Consider the following 18,789-nt stretch of genomic DNA (forward strand, 5'->3'; position numbering starts at 1 on the left):
CAGCAGCTGACACAGGGGCTCATTTACAAAACGAACCTATATATATAAAAGAAACACAACAGGCGGCCGAGAAAAACGCCCGCGCTGATAGACATTAGATTTTTTTTTTTTAATATATATACATTTTTTATTTTATTTCTTCAGAACTGACAATGGCAGTTCCTGTCGCTGCTCTCCAGCTGAGCTCTCAACACAATCTTCGAGATTTGGGAAGGGTCCCACATGACAGCGAGAGCGACACTCTGCCTCTACATTCTTCGTGGACTTTCTGGCTTGATAGGTAAGAACCTGCGTAGTTTAATTCCCATCCGACTTGTTGTGTTTTTAGTGAAATCACGTGGTTGAACTCTGGTTTACCCGAAGAACAAAGAAAAGCTATAAGAGTCTATGTCAATCAACGTTTACCACTGGTTGTTGACAAATAAAATAAAATTTGTTTTTTTATTTGATTTTATTTTCATTTTTGACCCATTTTAAGCGCGATCAGCTAGGACGAATTACAAAGAGGGTGATTATCAAGACTAATGATTTTTTTTTATTTATATAAACGTGGATTTAGGGGAATTAGCATCGTTCTGAAGTTGCGGAGTCATTGTTATGTCAGCTGTTTGTGTAAGTGATTTGGCCTCAGATCCAAACATGAGCATCAAACTTTCTCTAAACACTAATAAGTGGATCAGTCTTGAGAAATGTTAGGTAATCAGAGCTGATCACAAGCTGTAACTTGCACTGTGAGCTCAAGTTGGAGGCTGCTCTGTTCAAATGGGGTCAGTGTTGTTTACTGCTCACTTGCCTATTTTATCATGCGATTCCCTCATCTCACCTGTATGTGGAGGGGGCAGCACTAACATGTTTCAAAATTAAAGCCCAGAAGAAGAGATTTTGATTTTTTTTTTTTAAATATATCATTAATTTGATCATTTTCTCAAGTGGTCCTTACCATCTTTGAGTTTCAAATGAATGAAATGTTTCATTTTCATTACCTCAAAATGACACAACATTTTTTTTCACATTATTATTCAGATCTCTCCCAGGGACGACAGCAGCCGAATGTGAATCAAACTTGAAGAAAATCTACACTGTAGAGACCGTCCAGGTGAGATTCTGGCAACAAGAGCCTCCTTTTTAAAAACAAGTCTCACTCTGATCATCTTTCCCATTCCCAGGGGTCTTTTAATTAAGATTATGCCGTTTTTAGCAAAAATTAAAAAACCAGAGCAGAAGGAGTTCATCAGAAATTCTCTTTTGAATTGTTCTGTCACACTGTCTGTTGTCGTAGAGTAAGCCTGCCCTCAATTCCCATCAGCCCTTAGGTTGCACTCTCTTCCGCTAGCTTACAGCCCCAAGCTAACATTAGTGGTGCCACAAAAATGGTGAGAAATGTCGGCGTTATCTAGCCAAATAGTTTTAAGCCAGATTCCAGCTCAGACGAGGAAAGCAAAGACCTACATGGATCTGTTTGTCTACAAGTGGGTTCATCAGAATGGAGCCTGTGGCCCGGTAACTAGCACCTACGTCACAGCAACAAGCCCTTTCATACGGCAGTTTTTATGTTTACCCCTGATTCACAACTATTTGAAAAAACAATATTCAGAAATGCAATTTTAATCTTAGTTTTCTTTATATATGTCCACCATCATGAGAAAAATGACAAAAGAATATGTTTAAAAGACCAAAAAAGACCATTTTCAATGGTGTAGGTCTGTCTCTTGTGTTCATGCTCCCACCTGAACTGAGTCAGCTAAATATCTTGTTTCTGCTTGTTCCTGCTGGCAGAGCTTTTGGAGAGTTTACAACAATATACCCGGTGTCTCCAGTTTGCCCTTAAGATGCAGCTATCATCTCATGAGAGGGGAAAGGAAGCCTCTGTGGTGAGTTTGAAGTGGTAGAATGTGGACCAGACTCAGGATTCTGTTTTTAGTGTTAATCCTCAAACAAAATGAAAATAAACATTGAAGATATAAAACTTGACATGAAATTGAACAAATATAAAAGATTAGTTAAATATGGGGTTTATTTTAATAGATTTGCTCCTTAATTACGCCTTAAACTTCACAACAAAAATCAATTTTTTTACATACTCTAGTTTCAAAAGCTTTATGTTCATCCACATCTGCTGGATTTAATAAAGGAGGTTCTGACAAGGATTTTATCAATTTGTATATACTTTATTATACTTTCTTTTTTTTTTAATTGAAATTGGGCAGAAACGGGGATGTGATCCTTTGATTGACAGGTGACCACCAGTTATCTGCTCTTTAAAATTCTAAATGGGCATATTCAAACCTCTGCCAGGCTCTTTTATCTCCCCTGTTCCTTATTTTCAGAATTTCTTGGGTTTGGTAGCCAAATTGAAAACTGTGTGGCTTCAAATGAGCTTTTCACAAACTAACAGACACTCCTTTTATCAAGCCATTGGGTTAAATCAACCGAAACCTAACATTCTGGGAGATGCACTTGGATAGAAATAAGCTTTTTTATTGTGGAAGTGCGTGTTTTCCAAGATTAGAAAATGCTCATATATAGGTAAATATATATTTTTTAAATTAGGAAGTTTAAAAACTCATTTTGTTCAATTATTTCCTGTAAGTTTTGCACCAAATGTTAAAGTTCTTCTTAAATGCATTTCTCTGACTGCTGTGCCAGACAGCAGAGCAGGCCTGAACTCAGATGCTTTGAGGCCACAAACAAGAGTGATTATATAATTGACAAAATAAAGGGACTACTATTAAATTCATCAAAAAAATAGTAATATTGTTGTTTTTAAAGCTGTTTTCTTAAGCAAATGTCTCCCCCAAAATAGTACATATTTGATCAAAGGTTATCTTGCAATGGAGGCCTTCCTATTTTGGACCAGAGCAGCTGTTGGTCCTGAGCTTCACTGCAAAGGGCAGAAGGTTATAACAGGTGGCATAAAGTTCTGGTTCTGATGGATCGGATACTGGTGATCAGTCTCCCACCTGGCGAAGTCATGATGATTATATTTTCATGCTATTTGAAGAAGCACACTAAGGATGATGAAGATGGTTTATTTAATACAGCTTTTGTTGGTATGCACGCAGGGAAGAAGAAAGCAACGCTAAAGGCGGCGTCTGGAAGATGAAAGTGCCCAAAGAGTGCACTGTAAGCCAAAGGGAAGAAGGTATTGCAAGTATTTGTCCCATTACCAGACTAACCTGTTTGTCCTCCTATACACAGCCTTCAGTGTGGAAGGAGTTGCTGTTGGCCACAATCGGAGAACAGTTCAGCGACTTCTGTGCCTCAGGTAGAAAGTCTTTTGGGATTTGATGAGGAACAGGCCTCTTACAGCATCTCTGTAAGTTTTATTGCGTGTGGTTTCAGAGGATGAAGTTGTTGGGGTCAGCGTCAGTGTTCGAGACAGAGAAGATGTGGTTCAGGTCTGGAACGAAAATGCCTTCTGCTCCAACGAGTCAAACGTGCTTGAAAGGATCTACCAGCTCTTGCCACAGATTTCTTTCAAAGCCGTGTTTTACAAACGTAAGAATCTTCTCACTCCTCCCCCAGGAGTGGGGAAAAAAGATCAGAAATACTGTATAGTGCAGGTTACTATTTTCTGTTTCTTCTTTTGTTTTTAGCCCACAAGGAGCACCACGCCTTTGAAGGAGGCCGATCTCGACACTAGCACGCTTTTGCACGCCAAACCTTTCGAGGTGTACAGTGTTCCTCTCTGCTGATGAAGGTGTTTCGGGTCATGGCGCTCAGGCAAACCACAGCGGTTGAGTTAGTCCTCATGAGTACCTCAATCCAGCTTAGGCTGTCACATGATTCAGACAATTGAGACATCACTTTTTTCTGAAAAGTACTTTTCATGACGAAATACTATTTTAGTCAAACTGTTTTAGCTTTGTTTTATACAGTGTTTTATACTGGAGTGTTTTACAAAACCAAAAATGAAAGCTTTTTCCTTCTCTTTTTCTCCCCCCTAAGTTACATTCAAATGACATGATTGTGCAATTGAGTATAGTTACTGAGTAAAACAGATTTTTTTAAATTCAAATGAATGCACAAACAAACCTATATGGTGTTGTTGGCTAAAAGTTTTCTCTCATTTTAATTTGAATTTCAGACACTTTTTTTACGTGAACGAAAGTCTCTGTTTTATCTTAAGCCTAGCATTAAAACAAAATATTGCCCAGTTTTATTTTGCCTTGTAGGACAAACTGGAAAGGATAAAAAAATTCACGATTATTGTTGTAAAATTGATTTTGTTGCCAAAAAAAAAAAAATGAGGAAGAACTGCACTCATTTTTTCAGATTTGCACATCATGTTTATATGCAACTGTTTTTGTTAGCATTTCTAATTATCTAATTAAGTAATGAATCGAATTGTCTTTGTTTACTTTGTGTTATTTGGTATCAACTCAAACACAACAGTGGCCTTTTTTTGTTTTTATTTGACCTAAATTAAAATCGATGATTCTGGCTCCCCTCCAAAAAAAAAGAGAGTAACAAAACGGTTTTGGACAAAGTAAAACAGTTTTCCTCTTCATTTTTAAGGCTGAAAATGTTATTTTCAGTGCTACTTATGACATATGAAAATCATAATAGGGAAATCTGTTTAGTTTAAAAGGCTCCATAGATCCCTTCTTCTTTTTGTGCTGATTAGGACCGCTGTATTTCTTTTTTTTTTTACAACACTGTGGGGTGTTTGGAAGAATCCTGATAATGCTGCTTTCATTTATCAAACCTATTGTTTCTGGCAATGATGGCCCAGGCTACGGTTAACAACAGTAAACATGTTTGTTTGTTTTTCTTATGTTTTTGTGGTTCTGTAGTTAATATGACATTAAATGTGCAAACTCCATTCCGCGTTCTTCTCTGAAGTCCAACGCAGTGGTAGTTCTGTGCCTTGTGTTAGTCAGTCATTTGCACTGTTAGAAATTCTCTGTTCAGCCTGTTGAAATTGTGTACGTTTGTGTACATTCACAGTATAGTTGTGTTTATCTCAATTTTACACATTTGAATGGAAAAATAAAGTTTATGAAAGGTTCGCCCTTTCTTTGCTGTTTTTGGATGTTCAAGTTGAAGTTAGCTCTAACTAAATGACCATTTATGGAAAATTTCTCTTTTTAAAGTTTTGAATGAATACGTAACATTTTTCTTTTCTTTTGTAAAAATTTGACGTTTCCTTATTTTGTTTTTACCTCTGTATTTGACAATCAGACAACTCAAGTATTACGAAAAATACCAGACAGGACTGCACTTTGTGTTCAGTAGTGTACATTTAAACTTCCGGGCATTTAGCTGCCTGCAATTTGGATATGTCTCCCCCTTGTGGTTGTAGGACAAAATTTAAATAATTTAAATATTTTACAAAAAGTAATATTAAAAAACAAAAATACTATATATTTAAAGTCTACCAGTATATTAACACCGTTTTAGACAAAGGCGTTTTTCATATTTTATTTAACTGTTTTTATAATATAATTGTCTGATGTAAGACACTATTAATAGAAATAATTGATAAATCATAAACAAAAAAACATTTACACTTAGTATTTTATATTTTTATACATAAATGGACATAAAAAAGTGTTGCTTGTTAAAAATGGAAACTTCTGTAAAGATTTAATTAACAAACACTTTATTTTTCTAAATAGGTAAAAATAAATGTAAAAGTTACACATAAAGTATATTATTGTTTCCCTAATAGATAGATAGATAGATGGAAATGCGACAAATTCAAACCGGACGAAAAGGTCCGCGTGCTGAAATGACGTCACCATTGTTTACTTTTTCCTAAAGCACGCCCTCCGCTAGCTACTTGTGGCTAGCTCGCTACCCCAACCGACAGGAAGGCACAACACCGAGGGATCTTCTTCTGACACCACCCCGAGAGTCAAAGATTGTCTGCTAGTTCTTCATTCTGTGAGTGAACGAATATCGCCGGGACTCGTCGACCCTCTCCGGATGAATACTCAGCGAGCCCGTTGCTTCGCCGCGAGCTCCGCAAATGAACGAGGCAGACAGAAGCGTTTCTTCATGTGAGCTAGCGGTAGTTCTGCTGCTGCTGCTAGCTTTTGTTGTAGCCGCTAATGCCACTTGCCGTGCTGGTTGCCAACGTTTTCATTCTGACGTTAACGCGACCTCTAACTTGTTAAACGCGGCTAAAATATCTGAATTATCACCACTATCCATGTTTAACGGTGTTTCCCCAACGTTTATAGCCGTTATGTAAGCTAATGGTACAAAATCCTGTCGGAATCCTCGCACTACGTGATTCATTTGAACAAATGAATGTACCCGCGACATGATGTTCAAGTAATGCAATGTCCATTTAGCCACTTTTACATAAAGTAAGTAATTACATGTAAACGGTTAAGCTTCATAATAAATACCATTCATTCATAATTCTTAGTATGTGTTACTGTCGGTGCTGCATGGTCGGCCTGTGCACTGCGTTATGATGTGAAAAGCTGAGCGATGTAGTCCACGCTTAATATAAATGGGGAGAAGAGCTTTTATGGACTAAAAATAGTTAAATTACTCAGATAAATACTTATTTTAATGTGTTAACCCAACACATTTTGTTTTTCAATTACAACCTAAAACAAACAAAAGTTAACATTAGTATATGCGTTTAATTATATCTAGAAACTGCAGATTTTAATATTTCATTTTTTTGTTAGAATTTAAGTTTATTTCGTAATGTTTTATCAAAAAGACAATTATTTCCTATATATAACATGGATTTAGGTCCCCATCTGTGGATCTTCTTTAAAAAATAAAAGCTTCAAACGTATTGTTAATGCTTTTATTTTCATTTCCTTTCCCATTCCTGGAAAGTTTCCCCCTGGGTGAGTTGTAAATGAATCATGTAGCCTACAAACAAACAAAAAAAAAAAAACATTTATCCCAGGAGGGGGAGGGGGAGACAGGGAAAAATGGATACGGCTTTAAACCGAGCAAAAATAATAAAGTGTTCACCACGCTTGTATCGCTTAAATTCACCCTCCAGCTCCTTCAAAAATGTCCAAAGGAAACTCTGCCCTTTGTCTTCCACACTAATCCTGCTCCTGAGAGCTAAAGTAAACATTGGAAACTTCACCAACAGCTGCCTGTTTTGAGAAGATAAGCTTTAGCTTGAATTGCTGGAATTTTATAACCATATTAGTTATGTTGATATAGCACCACAAGTAGATACAGCGTGCTAGCACATGGTTCTTTTTTTATTTAGCTATTTATTCATCATAAAAATATATGTTTTGCTACTTTTGGCTCAATCTTATGTATGTTTATCTAATCAGACAGTGACACTCAGTGGTGCTCGACAGATTGATTTGATAACCAGATTAATGTCTGTGTTAACTTTGAGCGGCAGCGTTTACAGTTGGGTGGAAGTTTTGTGAACTGTTTCCATTCAGGCTGTCTGTGTAGCCTTCCATCTGCTTGTGCGTTTTTTTTTTTTTTTTTTTTTTGTTAGCCTGCTTTATTTACTTTTGTTTATGCTGCTGAGCTTTTTGCTCAAACACTCCCAAGCTGTATACATAAAAGCTTACTTGTGCATTGTACTACCTGCCACAGCCATTTATCGCACCACCTGGTTAATGGTAAATTGTTCCAGAAGGAAGATATGTTTGCACATAAACACAGACCCAGGGGCCCTGTGTTTACAGTAGTCATGGCAGCACTTGGTTATTCAACAAATAGAACCTCACATCTTCCTCCGTGTTTGAACATTTGTATTAGTTGGTGGGGCCGTCTGGTGGATGTTTCCAACTTTTTTAGTGCTGTAGTTTTATTTATTTTTTTCGTTTTATTGTGCATGTGTGTTTGTTTTTTAACTAGGAGTTACCTTTACACAGGGATGGGCATTTAAGACGTTAGGAGCAAAGTTGTGCTCCTGCCAAAAGCAACAGCGCTCCACTGTTTCCCACCCAATCCTTTTGTCGGGCTGTTCTGCCGTGTCCAAATGCTCTTGGGTCGTTTCTCTCGCTCTGCAGGTCCGTGAAGTCCAGATGCACGAGTCTCGGTCAGAACCAGCAGGCCACACCGTTCAAGCGAATCCGGGGGAGAACAGAAATATCCATGAGAATGAGGGTCGACTGAAGAGCGTCCAGACTCCTCCTCCTGAGGCACCAAGGGTCAGTCTTTGTTTTTATTTTATTTTTCATTTTGGTTTGCGTTCGTTTATCAGTAAATAAAGTTGCGTTAAAGTTGGCCGCCTATCGGGACAAGCTGTTTCAGTGCACCTGCCTCTCAGACGGGAGCGTTTGAATAGATTTGGTTCATTTAAATGTTTGATAGTCGGTCTGTGCAAACTGCATTCAGCATGCTTGCAGGTAAATGATTAGGACGCATTGCACAGGCGGCCTAACGGTGCATGTCGAGCTGCAATGTTTTATCTCTCTGATATGGAAAAGGTGTCCTGAAAGTTCCTCCTTTGCAGTTCATTCCTAATATTTCTGCTTAAGGGGGGAACGAGTGAATTGTGGGGGGTTGAGCTTTAGCGGGAAAAAAAGGGGGAAGGGGGGGGGCATAACTCCTGCTGGGCGGAGGGATCGGCGTTATATTGTTAGTTTTGTTTACGCTCACATCATGCGGCTGGAGTGGCTGCATTAGATTTTCATTGTTGCCGGGCAGTATTTGTTCTTTTCAATGGAGACTATCAGGTTTGTCAGGCTCTCTTATTTACTCTGTGATAATGGTGCTGTTTTTTTTTCTTTCTCTCTTCTTGTTTTTGCTTCCTTTCGAAGTTTTGGCGTCTTTTAAGCCCGTTTGCTCAGTGAGCCAGGTGATGTCATGTTTTTGTGGTCGTGCCTGAAGTTTTTTTAATTGCACTCAATTGTCATTGGGTTTTTGTTTTTAGTTTTTTCCCCCCCAAAGTCTGTGTGTTTTTGTGTGGGCAAAAAAAAAAAACAACCTTCTGGAACCACACCTATTTAAAGCATAATAATAAGTGTTTACTCTGTTGAGGAAAGGCTATTGTTTTTCCTTTTTTTGTTGTTGTTGTTGTATTTCAGTCTTCTGTCAGTCATTTCTCACAAGAGTTCACAAGACCAGTCTTGCGGGAACAGCTCTGTATTTACACTCTGCTGCTCACTGGTATGACTTTCAACAATAACAACAACAGAAGATGTTTGGACTTGCTGGGCTCCATGGCAACAGGGATTAAGCAAAAGCTGTTGTTTTGTTGATAGTGTCCACAGAAGAAAATAAAGGGGCCAGCTCGCTCGGTGTATGGGATAGACCCATTTTCAATGCTTTGGTTGTTTTTTTGTTTTTTGTGTGTGTCTGCAGCGCCGAGTTTCAGAAGAAAAGGCTAAACTCTGAGGCTGTGCAGTGTTATTGTTAGCCCAAAGCCTGTGTGAAATTCTCTGTCGGTTTGTTTATCCCATTCTAAACAGACCCTGCCTCGGAGAGAAATGTTTGTTTGTGGTTCAGACCTTAATTAAAATACGAATCTCCAAGTTCTGTTTTTGTAAACACGCTCTGTGTGCTTTTTTTGTTTTCTTTCTTTCTTTTTTTTATGATTCATTATTTATATCTTTATGCCATTTTGATGACTGTGTTTATGTTTACCGTAAACAGCCCTGGAGCTGTGAGGCTGAGGAGGAGGAGGGGAGTGCGTTCAGCAGAAGATGTTGTTTTTGTTTTGCTGGAACTTCTTGTTGTTGTTGTTGTTGTTTTCGATGGAGTCATCATTCCCCTAAGCCCTCCAGTTTCCCCCCTCCTTTTTCTTTCCGTCTTCTTGTTTTTTGTTTGTCTGCTTCCCTTTTTAGCTGTTTGCCTCTCCAGACTGACATGTGGAAGAACAGCGATAAATAATTGGTTTTGCGGCTATAAATATTTCTTTTTTACATTTCAGAAAGGTGCAAAGGACAGACGCTGCAGGGAAACTTGATATGTTGACGGGAGAAGTGCGGTCTTTGTAATCTGAACTCGTTTTTTTTTTTTTTTTTTAGACACATGCGTTCCTTCAGCTCTTTACGATTTTGGTTTTTATCATGCATGTTCTGGTTAAACGGTGTTTTCGCTCAAAGAGGACACCCGAAGCCCTCTGACGTTATTCCGTTTCTATTGTGATGTCATGGAGTAGGCCTGGAAAAAAAAAAATCGCAACGTTATCGTCATCCTAATACTAGCCTGCATCGCAAAAGACGTTTTAAACTGCACTAGATGGTTACCTGAAATGTTTACACACATGCGAATCAAAGGGAGCCCTTCATGCTTTTGACCAATCAGATGGAGCCAATTCCTGTGTCCTATGTAGACGAGGGTGACGTGGAGTTTCATTTATGTTGACTTGTATTTAAATTAAAAGGTTGCAGAAAAATGGAAATAATCACAAATCATATTGTTATCGTAATATTGATCAACGATATCGCAAGTTTTCCTCATATCATGCATTTTTTATTGGAATTAAGTCAAATCCCAGCCAGAATGTCGGTGTCCTGAAACCAAAAACCATCTATTTGAAACTATTAAGAGAAGTGCATGAGGCAGCTGAACATCAGCTTCTGAGTTCCTCCCTGGTGTCTGATATGCACAGACTGTTTACAGTTCACTCCACACATTTACATGACGGTTTTTGGGAAAGAGTAGAGGGAAATTAAAAAAGAAAAAAAAAAAATGAAGGGGTCAGTGACGGCAAACATTCTCTGTTTTTGTGTCATCTGTTTTTTTTCTTCCCTTTTTAAATGAAAGGAAAAACCCAGAAACTGAATCAACTAATATCTTTTGGTTTGTTGGTTTAGTTTCCACACCCTAGAGGAGTTATTTTTATTTATAATGATTTTTTTTTTTTTTGCTACTGATCCGGTTTATGTTTGAACTTTATCTAAAGTTTTTACTTGTGTCCGAAAAAAAGATTTCTACAAATACAGAAAGAAATGAAGAAGTGACTGCATTTAATTGTGGTTACTTTATTTTTGGTCTCAAAGTTCATATTTCAACCTGCTGTAGGTCCCAGGGTCCTTGTCCATGATGACCCCACCAGCAGAGGCTCCCCAGCAGCTGCAGCAGACGGCTCCACAGCAGGTTCTCACTCCTCAGCAGGTCCAGGCGCTGCTCCAGCAGCAGAAAGCACTCATGTTACACCAGGTACATGCATGCCGAGGGGGCAGGGGCTCTGCTGTCTCACCTGCGTCGCGGCCCGCTTTAATGTTCACCTGTCTGCAGCAACAAATTCAAGAGGTCTTCAAGAATCAGCAAGAGCAGCTGAACATGCAGCTGCTGCAGCAGAAGAATGCCGGCATCGTTAGTCAAGAGGTAACTTTTAGACGTCCGTTCAGTGGTTCAGGACCGAGAAACGTTCTGGCTTTAGAAGAAGAGTTGTAAGAACCAGATCGTTTACTGCATGATGTTCTCCGGCAGCTGACGGCTCAGCAGATCGCCATCCAGCAGCAGCTCCTGCAGGTGCAGCAGCAGCATCTCCTCAACCTGCAGAGACAAGGCCTGCTCTCCGTGCTTCCCAGCAGCCCCAGTGTAGCTCCAGGTGGACCCTCGCTTTCATTTTCAGCTTGATCCTTTCTTTACCTGCCAGCAAATAGATGAAACAGTCTTTTCTTTGAATTGAAAGATAAATAAACACGTTTTCTCAATAAAAATAAAGACAAACTTTTTATTAACAGTTGTTTTTAAAATATAATTAACACTTTTTTAAACACTAACCTTTTTTTTAGTGAGGCATTTTCTGCTTGCCTTTCTCTTAAAAGCCCCAACTGAGACGAAATAAACTCAAGTGCTTGAAAAACTCTTAAATAATATATTTTAAACTTTCAGAAATTGCAGTTAATGCATTTGAAGTACAATAGATGTTTTAGAATCCACTTTCTAGAGCTTTAGGACCCAAATTGAAGTAGAGGTCCTTCATTTGGTTTGTCAGTTGTCGTGGTGCTGCCCCCTGCTGGATTCATACTTTCTGCTGCCTCTCTCATTTCATATCACGCCTTTTGTAAAATGACATTTATTTTAGTGCAGTTTTCTATTTGTCCTTAAAATTTAACTTGTACATAAAAGTATGTTTTTATTTAAAATTACATTTTAGCCTCAGCATTTTTTTACCGTAATGTGCAATATTTTTTTTGTATAATTATATTTTAATATCCAGCCTTTATATGACGTTTTATTTGTTGAGTTTAAGTTGTTATCTTTGAGCTGTTTTGGTTTTAAAAAAAATAGCCTTTTAAATGTGTAGCATCCCACTTTATTCAATCTAACTTCTTTGCGTTTCAGTCTGTGAAAACGGCGGCATGCTCTCTCCTGGTGCGGACATCAGAGACTCCCCCAGTCAACAATCCACTGCCAACAACCATCAGACTCTCCTGAAGAGAAAAGACAGGTTTGAAGCTCACACATCTAGTGTTGCGTTGCAGGGCATGTTTGTTGCCAACGATCGGGATAAGTTATTCATTTTTGCAGCGGCCCGGTGAGTGAAAGTCCTCAGAAGAGTCACGCTCTGTACGGAAACGGCATGTGTAAATGGCCCGGCTGTGAGATGGTTTTTGGAGACTTTCAAGCATTTATCAAGTGAGTTCTGAAACTTCATAGAAATAAAAACGCACATCTTTGAAAAAAAATAAATAAATATTTGACTGATTTTTACTTTTTTTTTTTTTTGGCAGACATTTGAATAGCGAGCACACGCTTGACGACAAGAGCACAGCACAGTGTCGCGTTCAGATGCAGGTGGTTCAGCAGCTGGAACTGCAGGTACGCCGGGTTTTCAGTCCAAACTCTTCTGCGATGTGCCAACAGCAGCTCAGCCGCGCACCAAAATATCATCATTAACACAGCGCCGCCCGCGGCAGCTGCTTCTGAAAGCAACCGCCTCGTCAAAGTAGTGTTTTGCCGACAGGACTGGAAACAGAGGTGTTGTCTGCAGATAATTACACTTCATGGGATGCCAGAAAACATGAAGTTCCCACACAGAAATCCATGTAATGCAGGCTGTGAAATCACTAACCTCAACTTCTATTTTTAGCTTCTTTTTTTTCTTTTCTATTTTTGTCTTTCCCAGCTGAAAAAAGACAAAGAGCGACTGCAGGCTATGATGGCTCATCTCAAGTCCTCTGAACCCAAACCTGCTGCACAGCCAGTAAAGAACTCGCCTTTTTTATTGGTACTTTGAGAAAAAATCTCCAATCTTCAAGTCACACAAACTGTTTATCCATTTATTTTTTATTCCTGCAGGTAAATCTGGGGACAAACGTGTGTTTCTCCCAGGCAGCGATGCCCAAAGGCCCCCCACCTATGAGCCTCTCTCAGAGCGCCACAGCACCCTCCACCCCGCTGACGCCACTGTCCGAGTCCCCCTCTGTCCTCACTCCCAACAGCATGTTCACCGCCACCCCCGTACGGCGGCGATACAGCCGCTCAGTCAGTCAAGGTACCAAAGAAACCACCAACTTTTAACTTGCCCAATTAAAAAAAAATAAAGATTTTTGCAAACGTTTTAAACTCTTTTTTTTTTTCTTCCCCCCAGATATAATCGATAATAAGGAGTTCTACCTGACCACTGAAGTCAGACCTCCATTCACGTATGCCTCGCTCATAAGACAGGTAACCGCCGCGCCAGTTTTGGTTTCCGCGCTGGGGGCTAACGGATGGGGGCTTTCTCTCACACGCTCTTTATCTCTCCAGGCTATTTTTGAATCTCCTCGCAAACAGTTAACGTTAAATGAAATCTACAATTGGTTCACGAGAAACTTTGCGTACTTCCGGCGCAACGCAGCCACTTGGAAGGTATTTATGGAATGACATCTTAAAGTCCCACTCTGATGAAAATGGGGTTTTTAACAATGATGGAGGACATGCAGAAAGAAAATTAAGAGTAAAATAGCAAATTGACGTGAAACAAGAGCAAATGAAAAAAAAAATACCTTTGGAAAACAATCTCATTTGTGACATAGTAAATACGATGGGCGGAGCCACAAGCTGCCTATTCTTCTTCTCGTCCACTAGAAAACAAAACAGTTTTTTTGATTTTGACTAATAAACCGCATGATCATAATTAAAAGACCACTGGAAACGGTTTGAGAAAAAAAAAGATCAGAAGATGATCAGAGTGGGACTTTAAATAGACAATTTTGGTTTTTTTTGTTTTGTTTTTTGCGTAAACCGCCATTTTCCTTTCAGAATGCAGTCAGGCACAACCTGAGCCTGCACAAGTGCTTCGTGCGTCTGGAGAACGTCAAAGGAGCCGTGTGGACGGTGGACGAGATCGAGTTCCACAGACGAAGGCCTCAGAAGATCGCAGGAAACGGGTAGGTTCCAGCAAAAGACGTGGAACCCGCCACAGCTGCGCCTGGTCCATCAGAAGCCCCGCCATCAAACGGCAGGATCTTGTTGTTCCTCACGAGCGCGCAGAGTTTACTACAAACAAATATTGAACTTTCAAAGGTCGGAAGTTTGCAGTTATAATAAAGAGCAGCTGGCTTGTCTGCGCAGTGAGTGCACTTTAGGACAACCAAGGACATGCAAGCTTAAGCCTTTTTTTCAATGCTCCACAGTTTGAAATCTTTAAAACCCATTCCTTATATTTATGGTCTAAACTAAATGTATGCTTTTTATGGATTTCAAAATATTCGTGTATCTGTAAAGCACTTTAGTGAACTTTTGTTGTTTTCAATAATGTTTAAACGATTGCTTTGATTAGATCAAATATCATAAAGCAAAAGGAATAAAAATATCTAGAAAATGAGGAAATAGTTGGGATTTAAAAGTAAAGATGAAATGTTCAGCCTTGTACTTTAATTAGGTTACCCTACTGGTGGTAATGGAGATATTTCTATTTTTATTTTTTTAATCGTCTTTTATTTTTCATTTGATTCCAAACCTTTTTGTCGTTTTTGAATTTTTCTGATCTCTACAACGACTGTATCTTTAAGAAAAAAGTATTGGATGAAGTTGAAAGTTTCCTTCCATTTCATCTTCTTTCACTGGTTAATTTGTTGCCTATTTTTCCTTTGACACATAAATAACTGTCCTTCAGACTTTAAAATCCTGTATCATGTTACGACTCTGACATGGCGATCTGTTTAGAGGGAAAAGTCCGTATGACTTTTTTGTTGACATAATGCCACATCTGATTGTTTTGCGGGTCATGTGTTTATACCAAATAAAAGCTTAACCTGCTGATGATGTTTGTGTTCAAATAGATCCCTGCTGAAAAACTCGCAGAATCGCCCCAGCATAGCTGGCTCTGCTCTCCAGGTAACAGTTCAAGCTCCAAGAAGACTTTTTTTCATGTTTTTGTCTCTTTTTTTTTTTTTTTTTTTTTTTTTTTTAGATGACGATGTTTGTTGAAAATGATTTCAGGGCGGCGGTCTGGACGGCAGCAACTCCTTCTACAGCCCAGCCTCCATGGGCAGCATCCCCCTGCACTCCCTGCCTCATGTCCTCCAGGAGCAGATGAACGGAGCTCTGGCGAATGGATCCGGATACCAAAGTGACAGTAGTGCGACGCAGTCTCCTCCACAAGCTTTGTAAGCTTCCTGATTCTCTAGTCCAATCAAACTTTCTTTATTAAAAGGATTGCTCATGCTGTGTGCAGCTCACGGCCTTTGCAATAAAAACATAAAACAGAGGGACATGCAATGAAATATAAAACCCCAAAAATGTTAAAAACTAGGGCTGGGTGTCACCAATCATTTCCAGAATAATTCGATTCAATTCACCAGAGCCTGGATCAATTTAATTCTTTCAATTCAATTTTTAATTTACGCTGTTTACATATTTTGACATATTTGTATAGAAATACATTATATATGTTTTAAAGGTATTGATATGAATAAGATGGAGTTTACATACTGGAAAATGTATTAGTGAAATAATAAGCCAATCAAATTTTTAACACCATACAGTGTCACATGGTTTCAAAAACAGAGGAGCTCCAACAAAAATGTACAGATCATTAACATTGTAAACTGACTCAAATTACAAAAATAAATGTTCTGCCTCTCCTGGAGGGCGTTTTAGTTTGGCCACAAGGTGCAGCTTGGACAACAGCATTACACTTTATTCCAGAAGATTTGAGGAAAAAACTGTGCTTTACACTTCGAATGGTTACTTTAAAAAAGTTTCATTAAAAGAGTTATATATAAAGCTGTTCATTTAGTTAGCGATGTATGCTTAGGTCGACCAACGAGTGTTAGCATTAGCCATCCTATGGGAATTTCCATTATACGTTAGCATCAAGCTAGCAGTATTTAGCTTTACTGGTGTTTTGCGTTAAGTCACCAGAAAAGGAAATGCATTAAAGTTCGATCTGTACTTTTATGATTATTGATTATTATTGATTATTGATCTCGGATCAATTCAGATCGATTAATCAGTTTGATCAACCCAGCCCTATTAAAATGGTGGGTTTTTAGACCATTCCTAAAAACCTCTATGGTCTCTGCGGCCCTCAGACTCCTAGCTAGCTGTTCCACTGGCAAAAACCATAACGATGGAACGAGGTCCCACTATACGTTTTAAACCTTGTGTTGTTGTTGCGTTTGTTGAACGACTAGTAGCTACGTATACACCGGGCATGTGACGCACATTTAAGAACTCGCTAAATACCTGTGCTTGAATGCATGTTTAGCCCGTGGTGTTCACACTTGACAAGCAGGAAGGGGCTTCTTCTTTCTCTTTTTCTACTGTTTACAAACGTAAGTCCTCCACCAACAGTTGAAAGAGGTTTGGTGTGAAATGTCACAGCGGCGCAAATCTGATGAATCTTGCTCCAGACTTTTTCTTTCTCAGTTCTATCCTAATGTATGATTGATTCCCACTGGACAAAAAACGGAAACATGAATTTCTCCGCCATAATCAATTTTTAAATGGTTGGCACCTCCGTGTTTTATAAGAAACGCAATGATGAACTAAAATGTGAATGCAAAGGTTTTGAACACGGAAGCCCAAAAACGTGCATTTATGGGCGTTTACATAGACTTTGCTTTGGAAGTGGTCACTTGTTGCTAAGGCCAAAGTGAATGTAGCTTCTGACTCTTGTTTTTCCTCCCCCCTCCCACCGTTTCATCAGCATCAAAGAGGAGCAGGAGGACGAGGAGATCTGCGAAAATTACCCCTACGAGTCTCCTGCGAGCACCGACGAGCACGGCCACAGCCCGGACATGAACCAGGAGGAAGACAACAGCAGCCCAGAGAGGTCCAGCCTTCATCTGGACCGCGTGCCTTCTCTCTGACCACAAGGTCAACATTTTTTTCACTGCGAGGCAAACCTAATCACAGCCTGTGTGATCCGCATTCCAAAAAAAAATTAAAAAAAAAAACAGTGTCATCCGCATAACATAACACTCTGTACTTAGGGAATTTTAAAAAAGATTTTCCAACATTTCTTTCTTTTGTTTTAGTTTCTTTATTTCGCTCCCTGTTGTCTTTTTGTACATTTGGGTGACGTCACAGAAACACGTTTGTCAAACGGCTTGTGAGGGTTTTCCTTTTTATATATATATATATATTTAATTTTATTTTATATGTAACACAAAAGAGACCACTGCGAGAAGAAAAAGCCAAAGCAAAGGGAACGCTAATATTATGAAAGCACTTCACAATAAGAGACTCTCCTCTCCATAGCTGCTTTGTGCTGTGTGAGGCCACACTACCTGATCTTATTTTTAGCCATCTTATGTAAAGATTTGTAGAGGAATTAAAAACAACCGAATCTTGCTTTAACAAATGAAAAATGTTCACTGCCAGTGTGATCTGATATATTTGTATTTAAGGTATAATCACTGAGTTGATCAAAGGAAAAGTTTCTTGATACCTGCTGGTCTTTTTCATCCCTTCCATGAACATGACTTAATTTGGCTCTAACTGAGCTTGTAAGAGTAGATACTATAAGTATATCAATATTGTAAACAATGCATCTCTATGAATAATAAATTCCTCATGATATATGTGAATCTTGGTGTCTTGTAAGTCAATTTTAAATAATGTGCTGAAGTGCTCTTATTGCTGTGGTCAACGACCCCCCCCCCCTCAATCTAGGACACCACTAAAAATGTAGTGTCCTAGATTTTAAAAGCAATTTGAACACCGTACTTCCTACATATTTTAAAAGGCAAATGTGACATCACTGCTTTCCCAAACCTAATAAATATGAACATTTTACAGACTGTGTTCTGAAGATAACATCTTGAATGGTTTTTTAAAAATGAGTTATAGGAAGTCTTTTTCACATGAAAAATTGTCCAAAGGCAGTGCATTTTGGTCTATATTTGACAAAATCTAGTGACCATCGATGCACACTGTTTTTTTTTTGCAGAGACTGCTGGGAAATTTCTAAGGCACCAGATTTTTGGAATTGTAGATTTCAACAGCACTACAAAATGGCGATTGTGTTATATAGTGAATAATGGCGTTATATAGTGCATAATGTAGTGAGGGAATTTGGACACAACCAGTGCCTTCTCAAATCTACAGAGGCAATGGCGTTTAGGCTACACGTCATTGAAACTTGTCATTTCCAATAATTTTTTTTTTAATATAATTTAGTGATTGTTTTGAAAGCTGTGGAGTCTTTGTAATGATTAAAAACTTGGTGGTTGTAGGAAGAAAAAAAAGAGATTTTCAAATGATTTACTTCAATGTGAATAATTTACCATTAAAATGCAGCCCATACCATTACACTGCCACCATCAGACACAAATACAGGGCTTGGATAATTCTTTAGTTGCTGCAGTGAAAATTGAGACTCAGCCAAGTAAGTGTCGTTTTTCCATCTATCCATTTCTAACCCCCCCCCCCCACACACACACACACACACACACACACACACACATTCCCTTTTGGGATCAAGAGTACATTCTGGACAGT

At 38.9% G+C, this 18,789-nt stretch overlaps 2 protein-coding genes across 6 annotated transcripts; both read left to right on the top strand.

Moving 5' to 3' along the window:
* Positions 1–41: 41 nt before the first annotated feature.
* On the top strand, positions 42–5,011 carry LOC101162529 (eukaryotic translation initiation factor 4E type 3). Its single transcript, XM_004070829.4, has 7 exons — positions 42–280; positions 1,024–1,096; positions 1,777–1,871; positions 3,063–3,123; positions 3,199–3,265; positions 3,343–3,498; positions 3,597–5,011. The coding sequence occupies exons 1-7, from the start codon at positions 153–155 to the stop codon at positions 3,641–3,643; spliced, it is 627 nt and encodes a 208-aa protein (XP_004070877.1). The 5' UTR covers positions 42–152; the 3' UTR covers positions 3,644–5,011.
* Positions 5,012–5,744: 733 nt separating this feature from the next.
* On the top strand, positions 5,745–17,876 carry LOC100301622 (forkhead box protein P1-B). Of its 5 annotated transcripts, XM_023956751.1 has the most exons (16): positions 5,745–5,889; positions 7,965–8,105; positions 10,927–11,064; positions 11,143–11,232; positions 11,338–11,458; positions 12,199–12,304; positions 12,385–12,492; positions 12,588–12,675; positions 12,983–13,084; positions 13,156–13,351; positions 13,448–13,524; positions 13,606–13,707; positions 14,101–14,228; positions 15,123–15,177; positions 15,283–15,449; positions 16,994–17,876. In XM_023956751.1, exons 2-16 carry the CDS (start codon positions 7,980–7,982, stop codon positions 17,154–17,156), a joined length of 1,767 nt encoding a protein of 588 aa, XP_023812519.1. In that variant the 5' UTR covers positions 5,745–5,889; positions 7,965–7,979; the 3' UTR covers positions 17,157–17,876. The 5 variants fall into 5 exon arrangements, with proteins under 5 accessions (XP_023812519.1, XP_023812517.1, XP_023812518.1 ...); XM_023956749.1 differs by having other exon boundaries at positions 10,927–11,232; XM_023956750.1 differs by having other exon boundaries at positions 10,927–11,232; positions 12,983–13,060.
* Positions 17,877–18,789: the final 913 nt, after the last annotated feature.

This window comes from Oryzias latipes, chromosome 7, assembly GCF_002234675.1.
Source record: "Oryzias latipes chromosome 7, ASM223467v1".
NCBI classification, from domain to species: Eukaryota; Metazoa; Chordata; class Actinopteri; order Beloniformes; family Adrianichthyidae; genus Oryzias; species Oryzias latipes.